The sequence below is a fragment of the Phragmites australis genome, chromosome 11 (assembly GCF_958298935.1).
Source record: "Phragmites australis chromosome 11, lpPhrAust1.1, whole genome shotgun sequence".
NCBI classification, from domain to species: Eukaryota; Viridiplantae; Streptophyta; class Magnoliopsida; order Poales; family Poaceae; genus Phragmites; species Phragmites australis.
In genome coordinates this window covers 5288561-5305312 of record NC_084931.1, presented here as the reverse complement: position 1 = coordinate 5305312, position 16752 = coordinate 5288561, and the positions used below count along the sequence as shown (strand labels likewise).

Here is a 16752-nt window from a genome sequence, read left to right as displayed (position 1 = left end):
TTTGCAGAAACTATTCAAGATGAAGTGTTAGATTTGAAATCCAAAGTTGGAAATGTTGAGATGCACCTAACTCATATGCAGGATCATCTCAGATCCATTCAGGTGACGCTGTTAGAGATTGCCAGAACTTCCAAAATGGTTACTGATGCAGTCTCAGATGAATTAAAGGAAACTGACAGAGAAAGGGGTAAGATCTTGATATATGAAGGTAGTGGTAACACTACTGACAAAGGTAACCTTCTTTCTACTGAATTTGTGTATCCTAGACATGCATTTCCTTATGGAGCAGTGTTTACTGAACTTCCAAACAGACCAAATAGTTAAGCTCCAAAGGTTGAGGTTATACATGATAGGTCGATGCAGATGCATACTCATCCCCAAACTAGGTTCAGTAATCCACATGCCTATGCACCACCTCATGTTAGAAGTTATGAGCTAATAGGTTTGGTCAGGTGCATTAGGATAAGTGGGTTCAGAAACCACCTGATAATGCTTTTAGTCTGTCAATTTCTAGGCCTAAACTAGATATCCCTCCTTTCCATGGAGAGAACCCTATTGCCTGGACTAGGCAATGTGAGAAATATTTTGACATTGCATATGTTCCCCTGACATGTGGGTTTCCATGGCTACTTTGCATTACAATGGTAGGGCTGAACACTGGTGGTCATGATTGAGGCTTTTCTCTAGACAAGTGAAGTGGTCTCAATTTTGTACAATAGTTTGCAATAGATTTGCTGAACATAGCATGTATGATGTGGTAGAGGTATTTCATTCACTGACTCAAGAAGCTAGTGTGTCTACCTACATTGACAAATTTGAGGAGTTCATGGCTGGTATGCAAAGGCAGCACATGGGCCTTCAAGATGATTATTATGTAAGGTGTTTTGTTAGGGGACTAAAGGAGTAGATCAAACATTACTTGAGGCCACACAATCCAAAGACATTGAAAGATCATATGGGATTGCTAGAGATTTGGAGAAGGCAATACTATACAGGAAACATAGTACTTCATTTAATTTTATCTTTAGTTAGACTTCCTACCAGATAGGAACACAACAGAAAACTGCAATTTCATAGCCACTAGCACATAAGGTGGAGCTAGTTCAGAAACCTGATAGACTTCCCAATGTTGCTATCAAGGCCAAAGAGCCTAGAACCTGCTAGAAGTGCAGTACCCCATGGACTCCAAAGCACAAGTAAAAGTGTAAGTTCTATTAGAACTTTACCCACACAATGACATTGGAACCAGAAGAACTTCACTATGTAGAAGAAGAACAGGAAGAATTGCAAATGGAGGAAGCTAATGGGTAGCAGTTGCAGTCTCCACATCTCATGCAGATATCCAAGCAAGCTACACAAGGACTGTTACTATATTTTGTCTTCCTCTAACAGTGGGAGGAAGAAGGGTTGTTGCACTTGTGGATAGTGGAAGCACCCGCAGTTATATAGATGCTACTTTTGCTAGCAAATTAGTGCCAAATTCAGTAAAATCCCATGCAGAAGGTCGAAGTTGCTGGCGGTGGAGAACTAATGTTTGGAGGACATGCACCTAACTGTTGTTATCAAATCCAGAAGGAGAAATTTATGAATCCATTCCAGTCACTGGAGTTGCACAGCTATGATGTAATACTTGGTTGTGACTAGATATATTCACATAGTCCTATCAGCATTGATCTGAAAAAGAGGTTCCTCATAATAACCAAAGAGGGCTCAATGCAAGTAAGTTTCATTGACTGTTCCTTTGTTGAACAGTGTACAATAATGGAAGCTCAGAAGTTTTGCAAACTAGTATCAAAAGGAGTGAGGGATTACATTTTATAGATTAAAGAAGTGTCTAAAGAATCAATTCAGGACGAGTTGGATGAATCTATCCAGTCATTGTTGGACAAGTGTGTTGATGTGTTTTCTGAGCCATCTGGTCTACCACCAAAAAGGGGATGTTTTCAGTCAATACCACTAAAATCAGTCAGTGTCCCTTCTTGCATCGGATCTTATAGGATGCCCTATAATCAGAAGGATGAAGTGAAGAAATTGGTGAAACAAATATTGGTCCAAGGGATTATACAGCCTAGTGAAAGCTCATACTCATAACGAGCAATATTAGCTAAGAAAAAGGATGAAAGTTGGAGGATTTGTGTTAACTATAGACAATTGAATGACATGACAATCAAGAACAAATTTCTCAATTCTAGTAATTGATGATCTTTTTGATGAACTCAACAGAGCAAGGTACTTCTCCAAACTGGATTTGAGATCAAGCTTCCATCAAATTCTAATGGATGAAAAAGGACATTCATAAGACAACATTTGGGACTCACTTTGGGCATTCTGAGTTTTTGGTAATGCCTTTTGGGCTGACTAATGCCCCGGTCACATTCCAATCAATGATGAATACAATATTTGTCGATCATCTTAAGAAATTTGTCCTTATATTCTTCGATGATATACTATTATATAGCAAGAGCTTGGAGGAACATAGAGATCACCTAGAAGTTGTACTGCAAACCTTGAAGAACAACCACCTAACTGCCAAGAGGAGTAAGCGTGTGTTTGCAGTGCTACAAATAGAATACCTGGGGCATATTATCAATGAGAAAGGACTTTCTACTGATAGCTCCAAGATAGAGGCAGTGAGAAATTGGCCCACTGCCAAGAACATCACTCAACTTAGGAGCTTCCTGGGGCTAGCTGGATATTACACGAGGTTTGTGAGGCATTTTGGGATCATATGCAGGCCATTGCATAATATGTTAAAGAAGAATGCGTTTAATTGGGGACAAGATCAAACTAAGCCTTTTGAAGAGATCAAGCATAAGCTCATAACATCACCTATACTGGTCTTGCCAAAGTTTTCATAGCCTTTTGTTTTGGAAACTGATGCATGTGGAGTGGGGATAGGGGTTGTTCTAACGCAGAATGGACAACCTATTGCTTACTACAACAAGTCCTTAAGTCAGAAGGCCCCGTCCCAATCTATCTATGATAAGGAACCATGGTAATCCTAGAAGCATCAAAGAAGTGGAGGCACTATTTCTTGAGGTCTGGGCTGATAATAAGGACAGATCAACAAAGCCTCAAATTTATTACAGAACAGAAGGTAACAGAAGAATGCAACACAAATTGTTGTTAAAGCTCTTGCAGCTGAAATATAAGATTGAATATAAAAAAGGGAAAGAGAACATAGTAGCTGATGCATTATCAAGGGTGGAACATGAATGTCTTGCCATATCTACTATTCAATCATTGTGGGTTGCAAAAAAACTTAGGAGCTACACCAATGATGAATTCTACCAACAGACCATTGCTCAACTGGCTTTGGCTCCTGGCCCAAATTCACATTACACATTGCACTTAGACATATTGAGGTATAAAGGGAGGATTCATGTGGGTCAGGATGTCAGTATACAAAACCAAATAATCACACCTTTGCATTCATCAGCAATGAGAGGGCACTTAGGAATTGCTACTACTTATCAAAGAGTGAAACAATTATTTTGCTAGAATGGTATGAAAAGATGTATATAAAACTTTGTGACAACTTGTCCAAGAGCTAAAGGTGAGCACTGTCATTACCCAAGACTTCTTGATCTATTGCCAATTCGTGACATGACATTGAAGGGCTCCCTAAATCAAATGGTAAAGACATAATTTTGGTGGTTGTCGATAGGTTAACCAAATACTCCCATTTCATTCCCCTCTCACATCCAATCACTATGGGTGGAGTAGCTCAAACATTTATGGATCACATTGTTAAGCTCCATGGTTTTCCTACTACAATTTTATCTGACAGGGACATGATAGTCACAAGTGAACTATGGCAATCCTTGTTTAAATCACTCAAGATCTCTCTCAGATTTAGCTTAGCTTATCAGCCCCAAAGTGATGGTCAAACTGAAAGGGTAGATCAATGCTTGGAGAATTACTTCATATATATGACTTTTGCTGAACCCATGAGATGGTATTTTTAGCTTCCTTTAGCTAAGTGGTGGTATAACACTAATTACCACACTTCACTCAAATGCACACATTTTCAAGCCCTATATGGTTACCCACCTCACCTGATTAGTGAAGTGGCCATACCTGGTCCTGAATCATCTCCTAGAATCTTTCTATTAGAAAAACAACATATGAGTGATGGGCTGAAGGAAAACTTGAACCAGGATCAAATTTGTTTGAAGAAGTACACTGACCTCAAGAGATCTAAGAGAGTGTTTAAAGAAGGATATATGGTTTACCTGAAAATACAACCCTATAGACTTGTAGCCTTTGGCTTGAGAAATTCACTAAAACTGACTATAGAATACTATGGGTCTTTCTTAGCCTTCGGCTTGAGATATTCACTAAAGTTGACTATAAAATACTATGGGTCTTTCTTAATTCTGCAGAAGGTGAAGGTGGGTGCTGTGGCTTATAAGCTCCAATTTCCATCTAATGCTTAGATTCACCCTGTATTCCATGTAAGCTAGTTAAAGAAACACATTGGTAGTCATGTTGTTCCAAGTTAGGATCTTTCCATAGTGGATTCTCAAGGGCGAGTTAAATCTGCTCTAGTTTCAGTATTGGAGACAAGAGCTCTCCCGAGGCATGACTCCATCATCACACAATGACCGGTGCAATGGACCAATTTGCAACTAGAAGAAGCAACTTAGGAAGATAAGTCCTTCATCAAAGCATCATTTCCGAGTTTTTATTGGCAAACTCTTTGTGAATGGTGGGTGCAGGATCAGTACCAGACTAAAGCATGTGGAATTCAGGAAGACAAGCACGCTTGAGGGCAATTGCTGTCTCAAGAGGAGGACTTGTCATAATTGGGCCATCCGATGGTTAAGGTTATAGGATACTAGTTCGTTGAGGATCGACGGCTTTTGTTCACTCCCTCTCCCTCGTTGTTGTTGTTGCTAGCTCCGACAGCAGCTAGAGTGACGTTTGTGTCGGATTAGGCACAATTAAATATATTTACCATTTTTGTTATGGTCGTTAATCATTAGCTAAACCTGTTTAATTAGTGCATTAATTACTAGATTGTAATCCCGACTGGGTGTGTTATAACCGGATCGGAGTCGGGGAAAGGAGACATGCCATTATTGTTATCTGAACTTGAACACGAACTGAGCAAGAACGAACAATATAGCCCGCCGTTCTTCCCCAAATCTTCTTCGGTTCTTCTCAGACTTTCCAATCCCCTGCCATAACTTAGCTAGGTTGTGACAATGATGTTGGTGGCAGTTCAGCAATAATCCAAGAAAAAGATAACATTTTCTGACTGACCTGACCTCCGTTGCGAGCGTCGGCCACAGTGACGGTAGCGCTAGCTAGCGAGGAGCCGAAGATGAGGGGGACGGCGGCTAGGGTTTTGAGGCCTCGGTAGCGCTTCCTTTCCTTCCAAAACGAGCAGTTGCCGCCTGGAGAGCAGGTGGGCGGGGGGCAGAGGAAGCAAGCCAAGGTGGAAGAAGCAACTAGGCCTACCTTCTTTGGGCCTGGTCAGGCTGGTGCCTGCTACAGTTCACGCCTCACCCGACACGAGCCCTCTCCATTCGTTTCCCTCAAAACCCTATCGCCGCCGCCACCATGTCGTCGTCGCCGTCCCCGGCGACCCGCCGTCCGCCGGGACCGCTGGCGCTAGGACTGGAGTCCTCGGCCAACAAGATCGGCATCGGCGTCGTCTCCCTCTCGGGGGACATCCTCTCCAACCCGCGCCACACCTACGTGACCCCGCCGGGCCACGGCTTCCTGCCCCGCGAGACCGCGCAGCACCACCTCGCGCACTTCCTGCCGCTCCTCCGCGCCGCGCTCGCCGAGGCTGGCGTCTCCCCCGCCGACCTCACCTGCGTCTGCTACACCAAGGGACCGGGCATGGGCGGGCCGCTCCAGGTCGCCGCCGCCGCGGCGCGCGCGCTCTCGCTTCTCTGGCGGAAGCCGCTCGTGGCGGTCAACCACTGCGTTGCGCACATCGAGATGGGGCGCGTGGTCACGGGGGCCGTGGACCCCGTCGTGCTCTACGTCTCCGGAGGGAACACGCAGGTCATCGCATACAGCAGTGGGAGGTACAGGATCTTTGGGGAGACCATTGATATCGCCGTCGGGAACTGCCTCGACCGCTTTGCCAGGGTCCTCGAGCTTTCCAATGACCCCAGCCCAGGGTATAACATCGAGCAGGTAACATGTTCGGTCAAATGCCAAACTTGAGTATCCCGTAGCTCTTGTTTGATTTTGCTGCAATTATAGATCTATAATGCATATAGATGCTGGGTTATGCTAGTGTTATTCTAGCTCGTTACCTTGTCTCCATGAACCAATGCATCTGATAAATTGTAGATGCACTGGGTAGTTAACTGGCGATCGGGGATTTGGAATGACTAAAATGCATCTGATAAATTGTAGATGCACTGGGTAGTCACCTCCATGGATGGTACGATCGCCCACCTAGTCACCGTCTAGGACCAACTAGGTGGCCAACCCACCCAGATCAGTGTTTTTGGTTAAAGTGTGGTCGCTGGGCAGTGCCCAACGCCTAGGCAATCTTAGGCCTGCTAATGGGTTGGAATCCACCCGCACCCAACCCAACCCACAACAAAATAACTCCTTTTCTCAGCCCAACCCAACCCACAAAAACTATGCGTAAACCCTACCCAACCCAACCCACCAGCTTAATTATACCCACATTAACCCACCAATGGATTCAACCCATGGGTTTGCCATGGGTTCAACCCGTGGGTGCAGGTGGGCAGGTCTGCTGCCTGCTCCCATGCTGGGTACTGCTGGTGCATATTGCCAGTACTTCTCCATATCAAAACAACCCGACCATAAATCTCAATAACAAACACACACACACATACATATATATATACATACATACATACATATATAGGAAGCATGTTTGGTACTCCCGGGAGTATGTACTTCCCTTATACGTATCCTCATAACATAGGGAGTATCTCGTGTGATAAATGGTATGTACACGCAGCATGTGAGTATATAAGATTATACAGGTAGTATGTATACTTTTTTAGGTGGTTTGCATATATTTTTTTTTGAGTATATTACATTTTATGTACAAATATAAAGGTATTATCAAAATCTATTAAAATTTATGGACTTCTTTTCAATTTTTTCATATAGTTCACATCGAAGTATCTTAAAATGAGTATATAAGTATACTCATAGTGATAAAGGAGTATATTCAGTTCATTTATGTGGTATATCATAGTAGAGAGTACAGACTAGTTTCCTATATATATATATATATATATATATATATATATATATATATTATGTGCCTAGGCGTACTGTAGTTCACTGTTGCGCCCCCCCCAAGGTAGTTACGATCCAAAAATAGTATAGTTGCGACTCACAAGATAGGTCAGTTACTACAAACATATATGATCGTAACTGGGTACCTTATCTAGTCGTAATTATGCACTTCTTTTTCATGTGATTGCAATTGAATCATCTCTGCGTACACCCTCAGTTACGATCCAAAAAGCAGTATAGTTGCTATCATAACTGACTTTTTTGTTATGTGATCGTAACTCAACTATTTGTGCTGTCGTAACTGATTATTTTCTTAGTCGTAATTGTGATCGCAACTGGGTCATCTCTGCGCACACCCCAATTACGATCCAAAAAGCAATATAGTTGCTATCGTAACTGACTTTTTTGTTATGTGATCGTAACTCAACTATCTGTGCTGTCGTAACTGACTATTTTCTTAGTCGTAACTGAGGGCAGCGCAGCAGTAAATTACACTGCTTCTCGTAATTATACATTTTTTATCATGTGATCGTAACTCACCTATATGTGCCGTCGTAACTGACTAGTTTCTTAGTCGTAACTGGGGTGGTGCGAAGGTGGTTGCAATAACTGAGAGTGGCGCAACGTAGTTCACTGTTGTGCCTAGGTGTAGAATAGACTCGCCATATATATATATATATATATATGAAGCATATTTGGTACTCCCGGGAGTATGTACTCTCACATATGTATCTCATAACATAGGGAGTATCTCATGTAATAAATGGTATATATATGGAGCATGTGAGTATATAAGATCATTTAAGTGGTATGTATACTTTTTTAGGTAGTTTGTACATATTTTTTGAGTATATTACATTTTATGTATAAATATGAAGGTATTATCAAAATCTATTAAAATTGATGGACTTCTTTTCAATTTTTTCATGTAATTCACATTGGAGTATCTTATAATGAGTATATAAGTATACTCATAGTGATAAAGGAGTATATCCAGTTCATATATATATATATATATGCAAATTAAATTATGTATTACAACACCGCAGTTTTAACTCGAACTTTGTTACAACTTTATTTCAACATTTCAGAAGTTTCAAGTGCTCGATGCTATGCAGCAGTGCATCCATTTTGCCATTGCCGTTTAAACTTCACTGCTCAATCATGCTCCTGTTTACCTGCGCATTGATAGAAAATTAGAAGATACAGTAGAACAATTTAGGCCTAGCAGCTTCAGAGAACATTAATAATTAAGGCATAAAAAGGAAATTTCAGCATGAATGCCTCAAAATTTCAGCTTCAGCTGCAAAATTACAAGATGCAGTAGAATAAATAGACATGAAAGCCTCCTAATTTCAGCATATGTTTTCTAGAAAAAGAAACAAATAAACCCTGTGATAAATTCTACTGCTAAAAAAGAAGGCAGAATGATGCTACACTTTGCATATGTTTCCTGTGATAAATTCATGTGAGCTAATGTAGCAAGCAGTTCTGAAATTGCAAGGGGACAAGAAAATGCATTGATGCAAAATTTCATATTTTACCAGACTTTGCAGTATATCTGACATATTTAGAGTTCAATTGCAAGCTGCAGAAACAATTTAGGCTTTTCAAAGAACATCAATAATATAGGCCTAACAGGGCTGCAAAAAGCTATTAATGAACATGCAGGGCATATACTAATGAATACATGCCTTGCATATAGGTCAAATAAAGATAGGAAGATGCCAATGAAAATTAACACAAATTGCACCCAGTTCAGATTAACACTGAATCTTATCATTCATCACCTTAAACAAGAAAAGATTACAAATAGGCACTTTGACAAATTATGTGATAGCAGTTGCCAGTTTCCAGCGCACAAATGAGATAGCGTTCAATAGAACAATGAATTGAAATTATATTCAGAGATTTCAACCCTAACTATGAAGAAAAGAAAATCCTTAATTATGTTCAGATGCCAATGAAGTAAAATATTGCTATCTTATTGCTATAACATAAACAGTGACAGTCCATAACATAAATAGTGATATCCAACAAAGCTAAAGTGGAAAGAAACATGCACTAAGCATGCAGTTCAATCAGGTTCTCCATGGAGTACAACTGAACCTAGATGGCTAGATGAACAAAATACGGTACAACTGATCTACCAAAGCTTAGTTGTGAAACATGCCATTTACTGAGTATTGACTGGAAAAGCACACAAGTGGGGAAAGAACATTTGAAGCTGACACTTATCTGTTCAGAAGAAACGAACAGTTGGAGGATGGGAGGAGGGAGCCTGTGGTGATGGAGAGCCCAAGGATGGAGGAGGGAGCTGGAGGAGGAGACTTGTGACTCGTGTTCGTCACCGGCGGTTGCGGAGCAGACCTGGCCGCCGCCCTCAGCACTCGCAGCGTCACTCTGACACCGCCGATGTCTTCGCTTCGTGCTACTAGGGAACGAGCAATGGGGATAATGAGTGACGGCCCAAATAGGACCCCATGGGTTGAACCCATACGAATCCGCAAATATATAACCCATTCCAACCCCACCCCAACCCGCTTCTTTTGCAAACCCAACCCAGTAGCAAAGCAAACCCACTCCCACCAATCCAAAGCAAACCTAACTGTTAACCCAACCCAAAAAACCCTCTTCAACCCAACCCATTAGCAGGCCTAGGCAATCTATGCGCCGCCCTTTAGAAGACTGTATCATTAACTGTTCACCTTGCCCATATCATAAGCACAAGAGACCTTCCATAGTTCCATTCTTTGCATAGCTTCGAAGTTTTCAGTGCTTTCTTATTCTGTACCACCTTACTTAGTATCATGGCACTCAGGTCATCAGCCTTAAAGGGAACCTTGATCAAGTTACATCAGTTTATATTATTCTTGCCTCCTTTTGTTTTCCTTTTCCTTGTAGCATGCCTGATGTGCAGAATTATTTCCATTTTGTTTGTTTTGAACTGTGGAAACTGGAAATCTATCACCTTGATCAGCAATTTGACATACTTAGCAAACAAAATTTGTCTAAGCTTATGGTTTCAGTATACTTCCTAATGCTTTATGATTAACCTTGGTAACAATGTGGACTCCGTTTATGTAAAGTTTATGGAAAAAGTATTTTGAAGCACTTGAACACAAGTGTGATTGTTATTTAACTTCACTATTATGTTAGACTTGTCCCCACTAGTTTCTTTCTTTCTTTTTTTGCTTTGAAACAATAGTTTCCTCTTTATTCCGTATTCAACAGATTTATGGCTTTGTACGACATGATGCCATCAATATCGTTCCTTGAGGTTTGTTTGCTAATCTAACATATTTATTTCACTTGTTCAGCTCGCGAAGAAGGGAGACAAATTCATTGATCTCCCATATATTGTAAAGGGTATGGATGTGTCATTTAGTGGCATATTGAGCTACATCGAAGCTACAGCTATTGAGAAGCTTAAAAATAACGAGTGCACACCTGCAGACCTTTGCTACTCATTGCAGGTACTTGTGTATTCTTAAACTCCCTTATCGTTAGATAGTAAATGTTTATGCTTAGTTGCACTGACAAAGGCTGTATGTTGACTATGATTATTGATGGCCAACTATCCAGGAAACTGTATTTGCGATGCTTATTGAAATTACTGAACGTGCCATGGCCCATTGTGATTCAAAGGATGTTCTTATTGTTGGTGGTGTTGGATGCAATGAACGTTTACAAGAGATGATGAGGATTATGTGCTCAGAAAGAGGGGGCAGGCTGTTCGCAACTGATGACCGATACTGTATAGACAACGGGGCAATGATTGCATACACTGGTTTACTGGCATATGCACATGGTGCAACCACTCCCCTGGAGGAGTCGACATTTACTCAAAGATTCCGAACTGATGAAGTTCATGCGATTTGGAGGGAGAATGAGATGCCAGTGTTAACAAGCATCCATGCAGATGCAATGGCTGAAGTGTCCAAAGATGAAGCCTCCATGCCAACTCCAATTGCTGTAGATTCCTGAGGTACAATTTGTCTTTTCAATTATGTCTTCTTGTTAATTTTATTTCCTCGTGATAATTAATGTAACTTAAATCTATATGATTTGCTGTTCGAGACCCCAATTCCTCATACGCCATTGAATACTCATAATTCCAAATCGTGAATGAGACAACCGATGACATACGGTACACATGAAGTTAAAGTGGCATACGAGAAATCACACCAAGTTCATAAGGCATGCTGTTAATTGCAACGCTATGTACCTTTTGTTTTTCTTTGTGAACCATTCCACGATACAAAGGAAATGTATTATTGGGTTATAATCTCCAATAATGTATATTTTTTATGCTTCCCCTGCATTTCCTCATGTTACAGGTAGTAAATGGTGGTTGTTTCCTTTCTGTGACAGGTAGTAAATGCTTAAACCGTACTACGCCAGTTGCTGCTGAAAGATACTGATCCACAACCTCGTAAAATGATTCTGTTGTTGCATGCCATACCTGCCGATAGTTGATCACTATCAAACCTCATCAGCATTCTGGTTAGTTAGACTTTTCCTCGTCTTTGAGTGACCCTTACTTTTTGTTGTAATCTAGTCTCTTAAAGATAGCACGATCAATTATGATGGATATAGTAACACATACATCTAGTAATGGATTGTAATTATATGTAACGTGGCAGTCTTAGGGATGATGCGAATAGCTGTTATCTTAGTGGCCCTATTATATGGCTCGATTCCGAGGGTGGGACCTTTTTTTACAGTTTTCCGCAAACTGTTTCATGTGAAATATTGCGAAATGTATCCTATGAAATTCTTGCGAAATGTATTCTGTAGGATCTGTTGTATCATGAGGTTTGCTCAAAAAGTCAAGCAGCAGTGATCATTTGTGGAATGTGGACTTTCTGGATGGTTAGAAATAGGGAGGCACGGGGAAGCGATGATGTCAACGAGGCAAGCAATCTATTGGGCACGGGATACTTCCTTTGATCTCTAGCACATTCTTCACCCGACAAGCACAAGGAAGTAGGAAATCTGATAACCGGTGTGGGAGAAACCGCTTGAAGGGTGGTTTACGTGCAATACTGATGGCGCGTTCTATGAAAACCACACTGGAGCAATTGGGTTTGTTCTTCGAGATGAAAATGGTGTTCTTCACGGTGCTGCTGTTGTCAGGTATGAACACACACTAAATGCCTTGGCAATGGAAATGTTTCTTGCAGAGACAACTGTCTTTTGCTCTAGAGGGGTGCAAGGAAGTTGATCCTAGAAACGGATAGTAAAATTCTAGTTGACCTTTGGAGTAACTCGCAACATCAAAGGTCTGAGATTTCTCCGATCATAGAAGATATTAGGGACCTTAGCAAAAGGTGTTTGAACTTTTCTATTTCTTTTGTAAATTGTGTTTGCAATAAAGCTGCGCATACGTGCGCAAAGCAAGTGTCTTGTACAATGTTTAGCGATCAGTGGCTCACTGAGGTACCGCTACCATTATAGGAATTCTTGAACTTTGATTGTAATTCTTGTGCTGATAGCTAAGCAATGAAGCTCCTTGATTAGTTTCTTGACGCATGGAGCACTTTTAATTAGTATCTTGACGATTCTTTTCTTTTAATTTGAAAAAGGTAGTTAAGGTGCCTGCTTGACTAATCACCCCCTTCTGCCATGGATGTAAAACTGCCAATATGATTTTACTTTTACCAGCTAGCAACAGTCTCGTAAGTTAAAGTGGGCATGATTCGTTCTGCCAACTCTTGTATTGAAATTGAGAATGGAAGCAGCACGTTTACCGGCACCGATCGACCTGAAAATTCTCACCTGCACAGCTGCACTGCACCTCTCCTTCTCACTCACTCCTTAATGTTGCCTTTAATTTTATTGGTTTTGATCTCATGTTCCTTTGGACTGTTGGTATTAGTTACTAATAGCGATTCACATACCGTGCCAAAGAATAGCAATTTAACTTATGACCCATGCATGAACACAGGAATCACCCAACATGAACAGGTGGCACCCACGGTCAAATGATCAGCAGCTGCACCTGCAGCTCCGAGCTCACAGGTGATGCCAAGCTCGAGGGCACCAATTCGCCGCAAACCCAGCTGCTGCCACGAGCTCAGCTGCAACCCGGTACGTATGTATGATCAACTGTGTAGATGGGGTCTGACGTTGAGGATGACGTTGAAGATGACCTATTCACGTAAGTTTTAGCCACACTCCTAACAACCCTAACTGATCATAAGGACGTCGTAATGGGGTGAGGACTGTCGTCACCGCCATGCCCACTTGATTATGCCGGCCATCAGCGACATCAACACTTCGGCTACGACTGCCGCACCGACAACCTTACATACTGCATCAACCTCTTCCTCAGGCTATCCACTGCATCACCTACTTGTGCATCACGTTGCTGATCTGCTCTAAGCAAACATTAAGACCTAATGGCATCATTGAACTCAGATTTGATCTCACGCTTCCACACTAATATTTTAGTAGTGTTCAATTACTAGAGCTAATAATCTTGATGTTTGTATTAAAGATTGAGACCTAACAGATGAAGCGATCGATATCCCTTGTAGTATGCATACTATCGCGTCACACTCCGTGTCTCACTACAGTTAAAATAGTTTTCATATTCTCCATGCACTTCTAGAAAATTATCTGATGGGAAAATCTCACTACTACAGAACACCATATATATAGCGTCCTATCAGTACCAGTTCAATAGTAATCGGCACTGAAGACGTATCAGTACCGGTTCTTAAACTCCCGCGTGCAAACAAGGATTGAGAAGCAAAGAACCGACACTGATAATCACTATCAGTGTCGGTTTGTGGCTAGAACCGGCACTGATACATCAGTGCCGGTTTCAGCCATGAACTGTATTGATAGTGACTGTATTAGTGCCAGTTCTAGATACGAACCGATACTGATATATCAGTGCTGGTTCTAGCCACGAACCAGCACTGAAGATTGCTACTGTCACAACTCATCTTAAAAAATTATAACTTTTTCACACAAAGTCGGACGAGGAAAAACTTTATATGAAAATTATAGCTTTCGATGAGATCTACAACTTTGTAGTTGAAAACTTTTTAATTTGAAGTAATTTAAATGCCCAAACAATTATAATAAAGTTACAGCAGTGGTCAATGACAGCTCACATTAAAAAATTCATAACTTTTGCACACGAATTGGATGCGGAAAACTTTATATGAAAATTGTAGAACTCGACGAGATGTACGACTTTGTAGTTGACAATTTTTTTATTTGAGACCATTTAGATATCTAAATAGCCATTCAAACGTTCAGTTGGAAGATGTCAAAAGGATTTATTGTGCTACTATACTAACGAAGGGACGATAGCTGAGATGGTTAGAAGAGTCACACGCGCGCACATGCTATGAGGTCTTGAGTTCGAGTGTTGGTTGCCGCATGCGAGTGAATATCGCGTGACTTGCGAATGTTGGATGCATTTGGGTGGGTGCCCCTGGTCGCGAAATTTGTTTTTAAGCTTTTTTCAGCCCAAAAATCATTGAATCGAGACTGAAACTATGAGTGCCGGTTGGTAGCTCTAACCGACACTGATAGTCTACTATCAGTATCGATTGAAGCTACCAACCGACGCTAATAGTAATTTTCAGTGTCAATTCCATACCTGGTAATGATAGTCAATACTATCAGTGTCGGTTGGAGCTATCAACCAGCACTTATAGTAATTTTCAGCGCCGGTTACATACCCGATAATGATAGTCAGTGACTATCAGTGCCGAATAATCAGTGTCAGTTCAAAACCCGTCACTAATGACGATTTTAAATCGACACTGATTAGAATTTCTGCAGTAGTGTCTGTTAGGAAACCTAGCAGGTTACGTATTGAAGTGGGCCCGTCTCGAATCCTAGTAGGATTGGAGTCCAACTCTTATGGGTTTTTGGTTCTTTATATATGGGGGGAGACCCCTCATTGTAACACACAAGAAAGCAGATGAATAAAGAATAGCTAGCTTTTCCCCTACACTTGTGTCTCCTTTTGCAATTGTTCTCTCGAGGGATCGGTGGACTACACCCGGTAGCAACAGTTCCTCAACACGTCAGCACGAAGCTCTGCTGGAGATCAAGCTAGCGGAACGAATCTGCCTACGACCGATCTGCATTGCATCGACATCGTCGTCAAGCGGGCAGGTCTTTGGCCTAGCTTATATGCCCTACGCGGCATGAATTTACCACAACATAAACAGGCTACGGTTTGTCGTCAATTTTCTCACAGTTTTGATCTATACGGTTAATCTGGTAGATTAGCACGCTATTAGATCAATTTATGACATGATTAGAACACGCAGATTCATTTGTATTAGTCATCATGGTGACCTGAAGTCGCCGCCCAGCGCACGCCGTCGCACCTCAAGGCGCCGCCGCGAGACGTCCTCGGCTTTGCGTCGATCCGCACGTACTACTGTAGCATGTCAGATTGACGTGAATTATTGTTGGGTCCCCAGTGTCCAAGACTGCACGTGAAGGACCTTGCCTTGATCTGGACGTGCGCCTGCATCCTCTGCCCTGCAGGCCTCGTTTGTGCCGTGCCAGGCTACCCCCTGCTGAGTGCACTACCGCATGCTTGCCCAAAAGAACGATGGCCTACAGTCTGTGCTTCCCTCATGCAGTCCGTGCAGCCCTGCAGCCATGTGCCTTTGAAGGAAGAGCAGGACTGACACCAACGCCCTGTGGCCGCCCGTCCTTGTGCCAGGCCGCTGAGCATCCCCTGCTTGCAGCTAAGCTCCTGGCCACCGAATGTCCCTGCTGCTGTTGTGCTTCTGTGTTGCTCGCGCGCCCAAGCCGCCGCACGCAGCCACCCTGGCTGGCACGCCATCTCGCCGGCGCTCGTTGCACCGAGCGCGGCAGCCCGCTGCACCAGCAGGCGCACGAATGGCGGCTGCGGCTATGGTTAGTAAACCCTAGTACGCCGTTAGTCCGGGTCGCACGACCGTATGGCCAATGGGAGTTGGGCCAAGCCGGCCAAATAAAAAATTAGCCAGAATAAGAAAATAGAAAAAGGGAGAAGCTATTTGGGCCGGCTAGAAAGAATATGAAGGGGCTGAAATAGAAAAGAAAAAGGACATGCTAAAAATTTGCAAATTAATCCTTGTGGTTTCTGAAAATTACGCAAATTTTGGAATTTTGCGGGTTTTATGGAGAATCCTGAAAATATTTTTCCTGCATGAAAATATCTCTAGAATTTGAATTTTGCATGTGTTTAGCCATTATGCAGTATTTATTTCTATGTTATTTTTGCTGTTTAAATTGCCTGAAATACGTTTAAATTCAGTAAAATTCACATAATAGCATAGAAAATATCGAAAAAATTGCAGCAATCCAATTTAGTAACATGAAGCAACTTTACTGGTAGTAATACTTGCATCATTTAAATAATGTAGATGGCTGGCATCACGAACAAGTAGTTCGCTGAGCTGAGTGCTGATGGCCGTAACTATCTCACTTGAGCATCGGATGTTCGGATTGTACTGGAAGCAAAAAGGCTCT

At 41.9% G+C, this 16752-nt stretch overlaps 1 protein-coding gene across 2 annotated transcripts; it reads left to right on the top strand.

Moving 5' to 3' along the window:
* The first annotated feature begins 5222 nt into the window (after positions 1 to 5222).
* LOC133885491 (uncharacterized) lies at positions 5223 to 12782 on the top strand. Of its 2 annotated transcripts, XR_009903228.1 has the most exons (5): positions 5223 to 6156; positions 10572 to 10727; positions 10837 to 11239; positions 11626 to 11757; positions 12052 to 12782. XR_009903228.1 is itself a non-coding variant. In XM_062325210.1 (4 exons), exons 1-3 carry the CDS (start codon positions 5569 to 5571, stop codon positions 11236 to 11238), a joined length of 1146 nt encoding a protein of 381 aa, XP_062181194.1. In that variant the 5' UTR covers positions 5223 to 5568; the 3' UTR covers position 11239; positions 11626 to 12782. The 2 variants fall into 2 exon arrangements, 1 of the variants encoding a protein (XP_062181194.1); XM_062325210.1 differs by having other exon boundaries at positions 11626 to 12782.
* Positions 12783 to 16752: the final 3970 nt, after the last annotated feature.

Bases quoted from the DNA above. Each gene is read 5' to 3' on its own strand.
- LOC133885491 (XM_062325210.1), top strand. From the start codon at position 5,569: ATGTCGTCGTCGCCGTCCCCGGCGACCCGCCGTCCGCCGGGACCGCTG. The intron at 6,157-10,571 runs GTAACATGTTCG...TCACTTGTTCAG, and splicing joins CAGGGTATAACATCGAGCAG to CTCGCGAAGAAGGGAGACAA. The intron at 10,728-10,836 runs GTACTTGTGTAT...CCAACTATCCAG, and splicing joins ACCTTTGCTACTCATTGCAG to GAAACTGTATTTGCGATGCT.